Source organism: Puma concolor, chromosome A1, assembly GCF_028749965.1.
Source record: "Puma concolor isolate L17-30 chromosome A1, mPumCon1.1.hap2, whole genome shotgun sequence".
Lineage (NCBI taxonomy): Eukaryota > Metazoa > Chordata > Mammalia > Carnivora > Felidae > Puma > Puma concolor.
In genome coordinates, this window is record NC_141667.1 from 162,734,161 (window position 1) to 162,750,738 (window position 16,578).

At 42.7% G+C, this 16,578-nt stretch overlaps 1 protein-coding gene across 2 annotated transcripts in view; it reads right to left on the minus strand.

The window, feature by feature from the left end:
- Nucleotides 1-16,578, minus strand: part of MYO16 (myosin XVI) — a 620,603-nt gene that overhangs the window by 325,903 nt on the left and 278,122 nt on the right. For both annotated transcript variants that reach the window (XM_086708430.1, XM_086708429.1), the window contains exon 9: nucleotides 15,301-15,454. In XM_086708430.1, coding sequence (XP_086564556.1) covers nucleotides 15,301-15,454 — 154 coding nt within the window. The remainder of the gene's footprint in view (nucleotides 1-15,300; nucleotides 15,455-16,578) is intronic.

Genomic DNA, 16,578 nt, shown 5'->3' on the forward strand with positions numbered 1-16,578 from the left:
ATGGCTGGCTGTCCAAGTGTTCCAGCCAATTATCTGGATACCTTTGTTAAGATTCAGTTGACCATATATGTGTGGGTCTATCTGGGGGTACTCCAGTATGTTCCACTGATATAACAGTCTAGTCTCACACCAATATTGCATGTCTTGCTTTAATACACCTTCACAGTAAGACTCAAAATCAAGTACTAGGATTCATCCAACTTCGCTCTTTTGTTTTGGCTATTCAAGATCATTAACATTTTCATATGGACTTTACAATCTATTTGTCAATGTTTACAAACACGCTCATTGGGACTTTGATTAGCATTGTGCTCAACCGGTAAATCAATTTGGGGGAGGGTTTACATATTAACGGTGTTGAATTCTGTCATCCATAAGCACAGTATCTTTATTTATTCTGATCATTAATTTTCCTCAGTATTCTTGTAACTTTTGGTATTAAAACCTTCCAAATATCTGTTAGATTTATTCTGTTGTATTGCATGTTTTCACGCCATTACAAGTGAATTTTTTATTTCAATCTCCTCTTGCTGTATACAGAAATGCAAATAATTTTGTAGATTAACAGTGCTAGGGGTGGAGGAAAGCATCCTGAAGGGCTTCTTTTAGTAACCACAACGTCTCATTGTTTTACAGCTTGTCTCTGTGCCTTATCTTCCAAATGTACAACAGAGTCTAGCAAAGTGTGGAAAAACAACAACAACAGTAAATGGGCTGCATTAATGCCAGGCCTGAGGCAAAGGCCCAAGGAACACTTTTACAGAAATGTGAGGTCGGTTATGCATCCTTTGAGCTCTGGATGATGATGGTTTACTGAATGAAGACATATTTAAGTAGGTGAGGCGACAGGGGAGCACACTAACGAGGCAGCCTGGTGCAGAACAGTGACAAGTGTACTGTGTCTGTGTCATAAAAGTACAATGTTTGATGCTCACTCTGCCATCCTGGGCAAGCTATATACACATTCTCTGAAACCAATCTGTAGGGGCGCCTGGGTGGCGCAGTCGGTTAAGCGTCCGACTTCAGCCAGGTCACAATCTTGCGGTCCGTGAGTTCGAGCCCCGCGTCAGGCTCTGGGCTGATGGCTCAGAGCCTGGAACCTGTTTCCGATTCTGTGTCTCCCTCTGTCTCTGCCCCTCCCCCGTTCATGCTCTGTCTCTCTCTGTCCCAAAAATAAATAAACGTTGGAAAAAACAAAATTTAAAATAAATAAATAAATAAATAAAACCAATCTGTAAAAAAAGACTGGTGTTGGATTTCCAACATAATGCATACAAAGGGCTTAGCACAATGACTACAGGAATAAGCAGGCAGTGAGATTAGCTATTGTTAGTTGCATGTGCCCAGCGCTGTGAAGTTTGCTCTGCTTACAAACTAACAGGTCAGCTTGGCACTATTTCATGGAGAAGCGTGGGAGACAAGAGATTCCCAGATCTGAGACGGAGGATGTTGTTACTCACAGATGGCACACACAGAGTTTAGTGTTTGCACCATGTCCCACGATGGGGCCCACACAGGTAGACCTCCACGGACACCTGCACCCACAGTGTGTTGTGTGTAGGACAGAGTCCCGGGCAAGAGTCAAATACTTTTTGAGCGAGCAGTGAACACTGCACCAAGTAGCTGGTAAGCCAGTGCCACTCCCCTCAAGTGAGTTCTGTGGTTTCCTTGAGCTACTTGGTGGCCTGTATTTCTAACTACACAGGGCTTACAGTCTGAAAAACTGAGCAACAATGTGCAGGGTGCTCAAAGCCCATGGCAGACTATCCTTCCCAAGAGTACAGTTATTAACTTTAAAAATTCTTGGGGCGCCTCGGTGGCCCAGTCGGTTAAGCATCTGACTTCGGCTCAGATCATAATCTCCTAGTTCGTGGGTTCAAACCCTGTGTTGGCCTCTGTGCTGACAGCTCAGAGTCTGGAGCCTGCTTTGGATTCTGTGTCTCCCTCTCTCTCTTCCCCTCCCCTGCTTGCACTCTGTCTCTCAAAAATGAATAAACGTTAAACATTTTTTTTTAAATTCACTATATGATGGGGATGATTGTAAAGCTTATAAAAATTTCATATCCAGATCTGCTTGAATACCATCGAGTGGTAAGGTATCCACAACTGCAAAGGGGCCCTATTTCTTCCGTGAACAACTGGGCAACACTGCCCGCTGCCCTAACTGGTATTCATCCTCCCTGAGCTTCCGAGGTGTGTCCCATGCTTCTCTGACATGAGAACCCTTCAGGTATTTGAAGACCGTTGCAGCTTCCCTATATTTTCTTTAATCTGAGTGGACCACCCACAAAACATTTTAATAATTACATGGGATTTAAGGCATGGTCACCTCCATTCTAAGTACTCCATCCATACTAACTCTTTATGGAACAACAACATTATTAAGACACATCTACTATTCCACCTATTTTATAGATGAGTACACTGGGGGACAGAGACACGGACTGGCTGTGGACATACAGGGAGGCAGGACTACAGCTGGGACCTGAGGTCCAGAGCTTGTGTTCTTAGCCACCAGTCACCCTGGCCACATCCACAATCCACCCTCACACCTACCAAAATGTGTCCTTACTTATCTGGCCTTGTATATCAGCCATCTCTTTCTTTCTGCTTTGTCAGGAAGTTTTAAAAGAAAAAGAGAAAAGAAAAAAAAAAAAAAAACTAAAGAGAGGTTTTGCCTATACTGTGCCAAGTGTTCTGAGTATAAAGTGATGAATAAAGCCGTGGTTTGACTAGTCAGGTAGAAACCACAGAAAGTCACCAGTTAGAAAGGATTTCTATGTTCCTGTTGCAAAATGTATTTATTTATTTTGAGTACAGAGAGACAGAATTATTTATTTTGGGCACAGAGACAGAGAATCCCAGGCAGGCTCCAGACTGTCAGTGCAGAGCCCAGTGCGGGGCTCAAACTCAGGAACCGTGAGATCAAGACCTGAGCCAAAGTCAGCCGCTGAACCTGAGCCAAAGTCAGCCACCCAAGCGCCCCACAAAGGATTTCTGAAAGGGAGAAACAGTGAGTTTACTAAAACAGCCAAACAACTCCTTTCTTATCTCAAATCTAATCACAGTGTTACTAGCGGGTTCTATCGTATTTCCAACTGAGAGGTATACTCAGAAAGAAGATGGATCCAGGAATACAGTGACCTCTTTCTAAGTCGGTTTCTGCCTCACGTTGGCAATCACCTGACCTTCTAAGCCTTCACAATCTCTGGGCCACAGCTGCGCCTTTGCAAATGCAGGAATCAGACGAGGCAGTATCTAAGTGTATGCTAAGCCCTACAGTTCTGTGATGCTAACATGTGCTCCCTCCTCCGACGCGTTTTCACCTATGTCTTTAAAAATCACTTCCACACTCAATAACTTAATATCATAGGTCTACTACTAACAATAATTGTAAGTAACTAGTTAAAAATACTCTTATTCATATAAGAAAAACAATGATTCTAAATAATACAGTTGGATCACATGGTAACATATTTGTCATATGCATATTTTCTATAAGAAACTGCAAAGCATGAGGCGCGTGGGTGGCTCTGTGGGTTAAGGGTCTGACTCTTGATTTCAGCTCAGGTCATGATCTCACGGTTTGTGGGTTCCAGCCCCGTGTTGGACTCTGAGCTGAAAACTCAAAGCCTGCTTAGGATTCTCTCTCTACTCTCTCTCTGCTCCTCCCTTGATTGCATGGTCACTCTCTCTGTCTCTCTCAAAATAAATAAATAAACATTAAATAAATGCAAAGCATGTACCTTGGCTGCCGGCATATGGTAATGTTTTGAATGTCCATGGAACAACTCTTCTTTAAGTTTCCATTCCACTTGTAAAATGAAGGATATTTCATCCATAATCATTGTGATTACCTACGGCATTCATCTAAGCTCACTTCCATATATTTAAATTTTCACTGATTATCCATTTGTACACTGTGAAAATGTATGAAAATGATATTTTTCTAGAAAAAGGAATAATAATGTTTAAGTACTCACTGCTGTTTGTTTCAATACATGTTAAATGTTTATCAATCAAAAATATTTATGATATGAGATGGATTTTTAGAAAAATAAGATGTAATTATATAGACAGAACAAGAATTCAATAAAGAAAGAAACACACAAAGGATAAGAAGGAATGGACCAAATTAATAGGAGTTTCATTAAAAAGGTAGACTACTGTGGGGGGTGCCTGGGTGGCTCAGTCAGTTAAGTGTCTGACATGATCTCACTGTGGTGAGAGCGAGCTCCATGTGGGGCTCCACACTGGGCATGGGGCCTGCTTGGGGTTCTCTCTCTCTCTCTCTCTCTCTCTCTCTCTCTCTCTCTCTCTCAAAGGTGGACTACTGATGCAGATGGACTTCACAGTCTCCTCTCTCAGCTCACCTTCAGAACAGCTTCTCTCCAGCTCTAGACTGCCTCCCTCCCTTTTCTTAGAGCTCTTACCTTAGAGAACGTTCCAGTGTAAATTCACCCTTTGTCCCTCTGAGCTGTAAATATTCTACAACTGGCAACATCCTTCCCCAGGACCTGGGAGCTATTCTCTAGAAATGTAACCATGAGGCTCATTGAGGGAAGGAGCCCCAATCTCCTGGTCTCTGTGGGAGGGTAGGAGCCTCACTTCCTTAAGCACCAACCAGTGAACTGTGGATGGCCTCCTCACAAGGACCAGCCTTCCTGCTTTTCCAGGCTTTTCCACACACTCATCCCAGCGCTTAAAAGCTCTCTGACCTTTTGTATCAAGAGTCAAGCTCAGTCTCTCTCCCTCTAGTGCAAGAGTCTTGAATAAGTTCTTCCTTTCACCTTTAACTTCTCTAGTATAAATTTTTCTTTTGACATTAATGAGTGCATTTTTTCATGCTTGTATATGTTTTCCTGGACTTTCCGATTTTTCCTCCATGAGAAAATTTTAATTTTATAAAAAAGGTGTCAGGAATAGAAGTCTATCAGTGAAAACCAGAAAAAAAATAGTAAGGAAAATAGTAAAAGAAGGCTTAAGTAAGGCAGATTCCACAAACGTAAAGAAAATGAAACAGCTACTATCCAAGAGAAGTTTAGACTAAAAGGGCGAGAGATCGCTTTAACCTGACTGTGGAAAAAAACACATGACACTATTCCGGCAGACAATCAATTTCTGAACTCTATTGGATTTAGTCAAGACTTACTTATTTCTAGAAACATAAAAGGCATTTCATGCAGAGCAAATGTGCCTGTAGGAACTGGGATTTTGTTTCTGAAAATGGAAACAGGAAGGTAATAAAACAAAACTAACACAAGCAACAATCATTGCCCATTCTGACACCAGCAATTTTAGAAAACTATAGAAAACAAACAAAATTGGCTATATGGAGATATAGTAGGCCAACAAAAAAAACCTCATCAAAATAAATGTGAAGAAATGGCATATATGGGGTGCCTGGGTGGCTCAGTCGGTTAAGCATCCTACTCCAGCTCAGGTCATGCGTTCATGAGTTCGAGCCCCACATCGGGCTCTGTGCTGACAGCTCGGAGCCTGGAGCCTGCTTCGGATTCTGTGCCTCCCTCTCTCTCTGCCCCTACCCCCACTCTCAAAAATAAATAAACATTAAAAAAAAAAGGAAATGGCATATGTGACTCAGTTATTGTGGTGGTGACGTACTGAATAGATCTCAATTTTAATCCTAACAACATAGCTACATAAATGACTTACCACAGGGAATTTGGGTTTTTCTGCATCTACAAAATAATTATCTAAAGGTTAATTTCGAAGGAGACAGTTCCTGGACAGCTTTGAATTAATTGCTATCTTTGCCCAACACCATCCCCCCCCAAATAACTTTAGTTTGTGTCATTAAAAAACTACAATGAAAGAAAAACCACTTTGATAAAATATTCCTTGTGTTTAGGAAACAAAAATGTCAATATGTCTCATGGTTAAACGGGAAATGACACTGTTGTTAAGATACTTGATATTCATCTTGTAGTTCTCAACCGATACCTGCAAAGAAATTTTCAGACTCTAAAATAAAGTGAGTCGAATGCGTCCACTCTGGGAATACATGAAGGGAATTTCTGGATAGGCCATATTATACTGTTATGCTGTGTAGCATGCGTTTATGTTTCTGAATAGGTATTTAATGAATGATATTTATACGAAACAACATGACTATCGTTCACTTGAATCAAGGAAACGCTTAATAATCTGCATTTCTCCATCATTTTTAGCTAGTACATTTGATAGAATGTGGTAAAACTTAAGTCACCAGCATGGGTGTGCCGAATGAGTGAGTGTGTATACACACGGCATATAATATAAAAAGAGAAGAGAATGAGGTGTGTGTGTGTGGTAGCTTATGGAATAAATGCTCTGAAAGGTAGTGAGCCCCATCTCTGGGGCAGTTTCAGGTGTAGGGGAAAGAACTGACTAGAAAGGGAAATGCTGACCCTGTCCCTCTTACCTTCATGAGTTAGGCAATGTGTCTTCTAGACCTCAGTAAAAACCAGAGACTCACGACAGTGTGGTTTGCAACCAACTTTAGAAGACTGACTAGTTACCCAACCATGTTTGAGGGCTAGTGTAAATGGTTTAAACTTGGAAATCAGATTAAATAATTCTCCATGTCTCATCGTGTCCCTGGATTGTGTGACATTTCTCTCCATCCCCCACTAGACCATGGAAGCCATTCCTACCTGTAAGTTCATGTGGAACTGACCGACAGCTTTGTCAAGACTGTGTGATGCAAAGCTTCCAAAGACTCCGAAGAATCCAGGGCTGGGAGTGTGGTCCGACTTTATCTCAGGTGAACTTATTTTACTGCAAAATGGTCACGGGAAGCTGCGCTGATTTTGAAAACGTTCAGGTCATTCAGGGAGAGTAGTAAATGTACAACAACAACCGCCTTAGAGGAGAAGCCAGAGATGTGGTGTTCCCCCATCAGGGGCAAGGCCATTAATGGCTGTAGCACAGGTGTGTCTAAGGGTCCAAGAGTAAAAATGCACTTTTCAGTATTGCTTATCCTGAATTACTCGGAGACATTTCTGCAAAGAAAGCCCCATGTGTGGTGTTGAGACATGGGTCGAAGGCTATGTCCTTCATTTGCAACATAATTTTTCTAATACACTGCATGACAAGACTGCAACCATGAGCCCAGGGAGATACTCAAGGCAATCTTCTTGGGCCTGTTCCCAGTCAGGCTCAATAATTATTGAAACTGCTTTGATATGCAAATCGTATTTACTGTCAATTGAGCAAGAAAGGCTGTAGAAGAAATCTTGTGTGGCCACAGTTGGCCTGCTTTTGAATGAATGCATGATGGGCCTCTCTCAGAAAATGTGGCCTCTTCAAGGCTTTCCATAACATCTACCCTAAGACTGTTGTGGGTCTCAGGTTTTATTGAGGTCAAAGACACATTGCACAACCCATACTCTGCCCTTTGAAAAATCACCACAGGGTATTTCTTCTCATCAACGGCCACTTGGCTGATGCACCCTGGGACCCGCGCACCCCTAGCCCCTTGTGCTTTTTTTGTCCTTGGCCCTGCTCAGGTCTGCCTCTTTCCAGACTTTTCCCTGTCACATCTTTTCTCCATCCCAAGTGCTACATGACTCAGAAACCCTGCAGACCCAGCCCCGAAGCAACCTAATCAGAGGACGCACCCGCCCAAAGCTGGTCTTCTCTGAGATTGGATGTTTCTTTCCAGCTTCTTAGAAAACAAGTCTTTCTCTAAATGGTTCATATTCAGTTCGACAGCACCAAACGGCAAGCTGAATTCTATTGTCTCCGCGTATAACTACAAGACCTTTCTTCTTTAGATGATTATGCTGACAATTCACAGACGGATGGAAAAACATCTGGTTTTCCTTTCATCGTTTCTCAAGCATGTATGTCGAATCACAGTGAGCCAGACGCTGCGCTCTAAGTGTTTCAGAAAGATTGTCACTGAGTTATCAAGAGCACGTTCAAGAGACATCTGTCACCGCCATCATCATCACTGGGTGGCCTCCTGCAGTGCAGTTCTGACACTGACTGTCCACAGCACAGACCCCACAAATGAAGGGCACTGTTTCCAGCAAGGCTGTTGCCCCTATGTCAGACACGGCCACGAGTTTGGGGGTCTCCATGCCCACCCACACTTCCGACCAAGTGCTTACCAATGTACAACTCCCTGGCGTTTGATGACTCACTAGAACAACTCACAGCGCTCGGGGATGCACCACATTTACTACTACGGCTTTATTGCGGAGGGCACAGGTCAGGACCCGCAGTGCGCACGCTCTCCCTGGGTGCGGTCCGGAGGGCCCTCCCTGTGGAATCAGGGCATATCACCCGCCAAGCCTACAGAGGTGCTCCCCAGTCAGCAAGCTCCACCGGGTCCTCCCTGAGGTTTTGTTACCTAAGCTTGATGGACTCCATCACTGGACTCAGAGTCCAGGCCTCCTCCCGTCCTGGAGCCCAGGCTGACTCAGTGCTCAGCCACTTACTCCCATCGCTGGATATTCCGCTGTGACCAGCCCCCGGCCCTGAGGCGCCCTGGTGGCATAAATTCAAGTGTGACCCCCGGGATCTTTGACATCGGAGACAGTCCCATGACTTGGGAATTTCAAGCTTCTAGCATCTCTCCTCCCAAGAAGCAGGGAGAAAGGCCTGGACGAAGTCTTAACTAAACAACACCCACATTTTACACTTGAGGAGAAAGGTGGCAAAGACTTTGACCAAACTGCCTGAGTCAAGAGCCAGCAGGTGCCGAGCCAGCACCGGAACCAGGATGTATGGCTCTGGGGTCTCTGTCCATAATGGCCACACAGCGCAGGGCCTCACAGGCCACCTCCGGGAGTCAGTGTAGATGCTCAGACCAAGCAAGACCAAGGGTGTGATAGATAACACGGTAGACAGAGGTAATGGCCCCGTGTTGTTCCATTTCACCGGTAGCTTTATCTTGAAAGCAGATCAGCAGCACGAGGTATCGCAAGGGGCCTTCACGCTTATGGTTTCTGCGGAAGGGAAAGGTCTCCCCAGTCGCAGACTATCTTTTAAGCGGTCACACGAAACACTTCTGCTAAACTGGCAGTGGCCCACAGCCAAAGCGGACTGACCACAACAGCCAAATTCACATCAGCAATTTCCTCTTTCAAGCCAAATCAGAGGTTTTAGCATTGCCAATAAAAATGACCTCCTCCCTGAACCAGTAGAAGACTGGGTACCTGTGTATGACACGGGTCACCTCCCTTAAGTTCTGAGCGCCAGACTGGGATTTATAACGTGGGGATACAGGAGGAAGCATTTGTGTTGTGTGTGTCAAGACATTTAGCAATCAAGATTAAAAAACGTCACGGGAATACAAGACAGCACAGGGAAGACAGCCAGTGATATTGCAATGGTGTTGTAGGGTGATGCACGGGAGCTACTCTTGTGGTGGGGACAGCACACAGTGATGCCGAATCACTACGCTGTCCGCCCGAGACTAATGTGCCATTGTGTGTCATCGGTCCTCAAATTTAAAAATTAACAACAAAAGGGGCGCCTGTGCGGCTCAGCCGATTAAGTGTCTGACTCTTGGATTCGGCTCAGGACATCATCCTACGGCCATGAGATCGGGCCCCATGTTGGGCTCTGTGCTGACTGCAAAGCCTGCTTGGGATTCTCTCTCTTTCTCTCTGCCCCTCCTGTTCTCTCTCTCTCAAAATACATAAGCTTCTAAAAACAATAAAACCAAATAAATAAAACTTAACAACAACAAATGAGAGACAGTACTTGTGCTCTTCTGAGGATCAAATGCAGTGACCCACACAAACCACTCCGCACAAGTCCTGATGTCCGGCAGCTGCACAGGAACTGTCAGCTGTTGTCACTGTTGTTAATGCTTGGTGAAAACCCACAACTGGTTGGCGAACCACTCCGCCCACTAGGTACTATGCAGAATTGTTGTGAATTCCAACTCAAGGACCCCGTGAAATAGCATATTAGAAGCAAACGTTGGCACGTATCACACTTTTCAGTGACTAAAGACCCTAGGAGAGGGGCGTCTGGGTGGCTCAGTCGGTTGAGCGTCTGACTTCAGCTCAGGTCGTGATCTTGCGATTGGTGAGTCTGAGCCCAGCATCAGGCTCTGTGCTGACTGCTTGGAGCCTGGAGCTGCTTCAGATCTGTGTCTCCCTCTCTCTCTGCCCCTCCCCTGCTCACGCTCTGTCTGCCTCTCTCTTTCTCAAAAATAAATAAGCACTAAAATTGTTTTTAAATACCCCGGGAGAGCACTTCCATGTTCAAACACCAAAGGGTGCATTCTGGCCACAGCTGTTCCATTAGTGGCAATAACTTGGACATGAGACCCTGGGATCCATCTCAGGACAGGAAAGACAACACAGGGAGGAGGCACCCAGTCAGAAGTCAAGAAAAAACAGAGGGGGAATAGCAGTCGAGTATGATAACAGTGGTTGCGAATTTCAGGCAGAGAGGAAGCCTGCAAGTTAAACAGATAAGGAACATCGTAGCTGGGAAGGCTTCTGAGTTCAATCTAACATGCTCATTTTGAGACATGAACTTGAAAGTCAGGCAACAAATATACACTTCATCATGTTCACTTAAGTAGGAGATATCTTAGAAACGTCGAATGTGGAACAGTTCAACAGTATAGGAATTTCCTATTGATTAAATGTTTCACCACCATTAGGGGTCCAGCTAACAGTGAACCACAGCAGAAGTGTCGTTCTTATCCTATCCGTGGGTGAGCACACATATCCTCATGGGACGGTCAACAAGATCTGACATTTGGAAAGGGAATTTGACTTGTGTGCTGAGGTAGCAGATTAAACCGCTCAATCGTTTTCTTAAAATTTTAAGCAAAACATATCCTAGGAAAATGTAAAAGGAGCCAGTCAACTGTAGAACGCAAAGGAATAGGAAGCGGGATTTAAAACCAAAAGATGAGCCATGATAATTCAGAGGAGGTAATGCGTCATAAGTTCTCAGAATGAGGGCTGCTGATAAAAGGTGGGTGAAGAGACTTTCTGAAGAAAAACAACAGATTACACGGAGGAGAGAAGAAGGCTATTGTAGTTTTTTTTTTCTAATTGTACGCTTCACGCACTATCTTTTCTGGGGCAAAATAAGGAAATGAAAGGAGCAGTGAGCTTCATTCATTCGAATGCTTGTTCTTGCCTGGAGCAGAGGAAAACTGACCACGAGGCCCCCCTTTGCTCTTTCCCCTTCTTCCTGGATTTTCATTTTGTTCTAATTCCTTCTTCACCTCCCTAAAGCTGAGGGACTTTGGAAATACCTGAAGATCAGGCTTCACATTTAAAATTCAGGTTATCAAACCACTCGGGGATGAGCTTGGTTATCAAACCACTCGAGGATGCGCTTGGTTTAAATGAGGGAAACTTGGATTGTCACAGAACAATGGCGTTTGTTTATTTTAATGGAGGGAACAGCTAGAAAGCGTTTGCAGAAAACTCAGCAATGCTGAGGCAGGAGAGAGAGACACAAGATCAAACCCTCCCGGACACCAGGGCTAAACCACGGACGCTCCAACAACTGGTATGTGAACAAATGCTGCTTTGTAAATGACACGTAAGAGATCTGCAAAAGAATTACACTTATATTTTCTGTGACTCACACCAATGCTCTGATCCTTTTCATATATGTTCTCTATCACAAGAGCAGCGTGTTAAAAATATCCTACACATTTCAGTAAGTTTCTTGTCCTAATCACCATTGTGCTATAAAATACACCCGAAGCAACAAATACTTTTTTTCCCTCAAGAATGCACACATTTACCACTTTAGAAAAAGTTTTGACCTTTACAATGTTTGTGAACTTATTTATGGAAGAAATTTGAGTGTCCATATTTGTCCTGCTCATACAAAAGCACAGCTCAGAAGAGCAGTTATAGAAAGTAAAATTTCAGGGTGCCTGGGTGGCTCAGTCGGTTAAGTGTCCGTCTTCGGCTGAGGTCATGACCTCATGGTCTGTGAGTTCGAGCCCCACATCAGGCTCTGTGCTGACGGCTCGGAGCCTGGAGCCTTCTTCGGATTCTGTGTCTCCCTCTCTCTCTGCCTCTCCCCACTCATGCTCTTTCTCTCTCAAAAATAAGTAACCATTTAATTTTTTTTTCAACGTTTTTATTTATTTTTGGGACAGAGAGAGACAGAGCATGAATGGGGGAGGGGCAGAGAGAGAGGGAGACACAGAATCGGAAACAGGCTCCAGGCTCTGAGCCATCAGCCCAGAGCCTGACGCAGGGCTCGAACTCACGGACTGCGAGATCGTGACCTGGCTGAAGTCGGACGCTTAACCGACTGCGCCACCCAGGCGCCCCAAGTAACCATTTAAAAATAAAGAAAAAAAAGAAAGTAAAATTTCTGCACTAAAATATAACTGTACCTAGTTGGTATACTATCTCATCTATTTGCTGCTGCTTCGTATTTATTAATAACACTACAAAGACAATGAAAAACAGATAACATGTATCATAATCATAAATTATAAAAGACAATTTAAAAATGTACTTAATTATTACCCTTAAACTAGTCAAGTCTATTTGCGATTTTTTTTCAGATTAAAAAAAAAGTAAAACTATGATTGATTTGTTCTTTGATTTAATTTTCAATTCTCTCTCTGAACAAAAAGAACAGTGGACTGCAGTGAAAACATAGGTCGAAATTCAATATAAACTTATTGCAAAGTTTCCAAGCTCCAAGTCAGTAAGAAACAATGTCATCAAAACAATTATATTGAATTGGGTAGAATAAACAGGCCGCTTAATAATCTGTTCAAAACGTGTTGCTGAATCAACAATATAAAAAAATATATAGAAGTATCTTTGGGGGCAAATTGGCTGTTATCAGTTTCTTTTATTTTTTTAAGGGGAGAAGACATAAACAAAGCTATAGATGCATGGATAAGTTGATATTTATCCCAAATAACTTATTATGAAAGAATTTGGTTTTAACGCAAACTTGGGATCTGCTTACAGTTTAACAACTCTTTAACTGGAAAGCCCATACATAATTCTAATAGTAAAACAGAATCTGTTGGGTATTGATTTTACTCTCACCATATGAAAAGAAAAATTCTTCCATAGCAAATGTTTGTATTACTCCTCTCATTCCAGGGCTATCAATAGTATAATCACGTAAACATGATGTCAAACTATTCCACCTGTTCATTTGGGGTCACTTGATATTTATCCTATTAACCGTTCCTAACTGGACTCTAACTTCTAGTTCTATGGCTTTTTTGTCCTTTTTTCTCCCACATCCATGTCATGGTATTTTTCTTCCACCTGTGAAAACAGGGTGCGGAAGATCTAGGGTAGGAGTGCTGGGCTGTAAATCCTGATGTGTCCTATCCCAGCTCTGTGATCTTGGGAAAATAAGAGACGCTCAATTGTGCTTTGAAGATGGAAGAAGAGAATCCATGAAATTCTTAGCAGAGCGTCTGATATAAAAACAAGCTCTTTTCTAACACAGTTAAAAAGTCCAATCCAATGATGAATATGTGCCAGCATTAAGTGGAGAATTAAGTAAACGTATGCATTCGCACACAACTGTAGCCTCTTGAATTATCAAGAGTAACTTAAAATTAAAAGTATTATTGAATGGCTGTGATGGCATCTGTGCTGAAATGCGTGTTTCCCTCTGAGCTTTCTTATTCAGCACAGCCCCCCCTTGTGAGGAGGCAATTGGAAGCATCTCCTCTATTCCCCGGAAAAGGAGATCAAGTCATGCTAAGTCTGGGCATCCATCATCTCTGATGGATGTATCCAGGAAGAACATCTCCTTAGCTCCCTTCTCTTTATTCATAGAGCGAGCCTGCTTGTCCCGTCCTGTATGAGCTTTGTCTGGAAGCTCCTCATTTGGGAGATCTGATCTAGTTCACAGGTGCCTTGGACGTGGTCAGTAAAGCCGCCCAATAATGGGATCCATTTAGGGGTGCACAGGTGGCTCAGTCGGTTGAGCGCCTGACTCTTGATTTCGGCTCAGGTCATGATCCCCGGGTTGTGAGATTGAGCCCCACGTCATGCTCCACGCTGAGTGTGGAGCCTGCTTAAGATTTCAGTTATGCCCTCCAAAGCATCCCCTATCAGTGATCAGGTGTAATTTGGTCTCCATCATTACAGCTGGATTACTTTTCAGTCTGTCTGAACCCAAACTGTGTTATTTATTCGGGGCACCCTCAAATATTCCAGTAGGAGACAGATTCGCTATTGCCAGAAAAGAAACAATTTCATAGAAAGAACTTTCCCAAGGTCCCGCTGCTTGTATATACCAGATTTTGTTTTTCAAAGCAAAATATTTTTTCCTTACGTAGATTCTTCTTTTGTTAAGATATGATTCACATAGCACAAAATCCACACTTTTAAAGTGTACAATTCAGCACTTTTTTTTTAGCCTATTCACAAATTTGTGTAACCATCACATCTGCTTCTAGAACATTTTCCACTATCCCCAAAAGGAAACTCCATATCCATTAAGAGCCATTCCCCTTGGGGCGCCTGGGTGGCGCAGTGGGTTAAGCGTCCGACTTCAGCCAGGTCACGATCTTGCGGTCCGTGAGTTCGAGCCCCGCGTCAGGCTCTGGGCTGATGGCTCAGAGCCTGGAGCCTGTTTCCGATTCTCTGTCTCCCTCTCTCTCTGACCCTCCCCCGTTCATGCTCTGTCTCTCCCTGTCCCAAAAATAAATAAACGTTGAAAAAAAAATTAAAAAAAAAAAAAGAGTCATTCCCCTTTACCCCGTCCCCACTCCTGTAATGCACTAATACACTTTCTGCTTCTATGGATTAGCCAATTCTGGATGTCTTATCTAAATGGGATTATACAATACGCAGTTTTTTGTGCCTGGCTTCACTCACTTCGCATAACATTTTTGAGGTCCATCCTTGCTATAGTATGTATCAGTATTTAGGAGATATTTTAGACAACAAGAAATCATTAAGCTTTGTACTTTAGAGAGAAAAAGTGAACATCTCTATTTCCTACTTTAGGAATTCAGTCATTTTAACAGTCACAGGAAATCTTACAAATCAGTTCAGCTAAAAATGTGGAGTGTGTTTAAAATCTGACCTTTGGTCCCATGGTGACAAATTGAAACACTAACTAAAATAATAATGTTAAAGAGAATCAGCCAGTTTTCCAAAAATTATGCTAAACTCACGACTGTCAACAGTATTTTGTGGTAAGTATGTTGACAGATAGCTTCAATTTTCTAATTCTTTTCATTAAAAGTCCATCTTGCAATGGACTGTAAAATGGTGGTTAACAGGGACGGCAAACAAAATAATCAATCTTCAGCGAGCAAGGGCTAGGACATCAGCATTCTACACTAAAGGCACTTACAGCTTGCTGGAAAGTGCTGGAAGGTCGTGGAGAATCTCCTCATATGGCTCCTCAGAGGCCAAGGCAGGGACAGATAAACGTTCTTTAACCCTTTCTTCCCAGGCGATTTCAGCTTTCAGCAGCATTTCCTCAATAAACTCAGAGGCAGCAATATCTACAAAAAAACAATACAAGACACAGAAGAAGTAGGAGGCGAGATCACAGAAAACGATTCACTTGGAATAATTCCAATGTGCTTATAATGCTAAAATTTATCAACACATAGAGCAAAATGAAAAACATTAAAAGTTTATGGTAGGAATAAAATTGCAGTATTGCCATTTTATTTATTTATTTATTTTTAAACCTTTAAAGTTTGTTTATTTATTTTGAGAGAGACACAGACAGCATGAGCAGGGGAGGGGCAGAGAGAGAGAGAGAGAGAGAGAGAGAGAGAGAGAGAGAGAGAGAAAAGCCCAAGCAGGCTCTGCACTGTCAGAGCAGAGCCCAACATGGGGCTTGAACTCACAAAACTGTGAGATCATGACCTGAGCTGAAACTAAGAGTTGGACACTTAACCGACTGAGCCACCCAGGCACCCCATGCCATTTTTAAAGGCTATCTTGTTTTATATCAGTGACATATTTAATTACAAATGAAATGAAAAATATAAAAACAATAGTCACCAAGTGGTGATGCGTAAGATGTAAAATCACGGAGAAGCTAAGCTTGAAGGAACTTAATGTCATTTTATTCTCTGCAACTCTTCCTTCAGCTTGATGAATGAAAAAGATGAAAATAGTTATACCTTCCCGAAGACTGGGTTAGTATAAAACTTGTCGTAGGCGCTCTACAAACATCCTACTAAATGGGTAGATGGACAATAGTCGTGTTATGAGAACAGTAAGTCTAGCCTTTCTCTGTGATCTGTGTTTTTCAATCTGAAATATAATTATATTATAAGTTACAGGTTGACAGTAACATGTGAACATCTTTAGGTGGTCATATCGATGTGCCTTAATCAAATTTGCACTTACTAACAATTAAAACCGGAAGTCAGTCAATCCTGAAGAAAAGTTTGCATTCATAACAATTAGGAATCTAATGGGTGCAACTCTTCTTTTTCAATCCTCATGACTGAACTTCCTGGGATCATGACCTGAGCTGAAATCAAGAGGTGGATGCTCAACTGACTGAGCCACCCAGGTGCCCCAAGAAAGAAGTATTTTCATTCAATCAACAAAGATTACTGAGAGTCTTTTATTGGCCCATTGCTGTGTCACTCATGACCAATAAAGT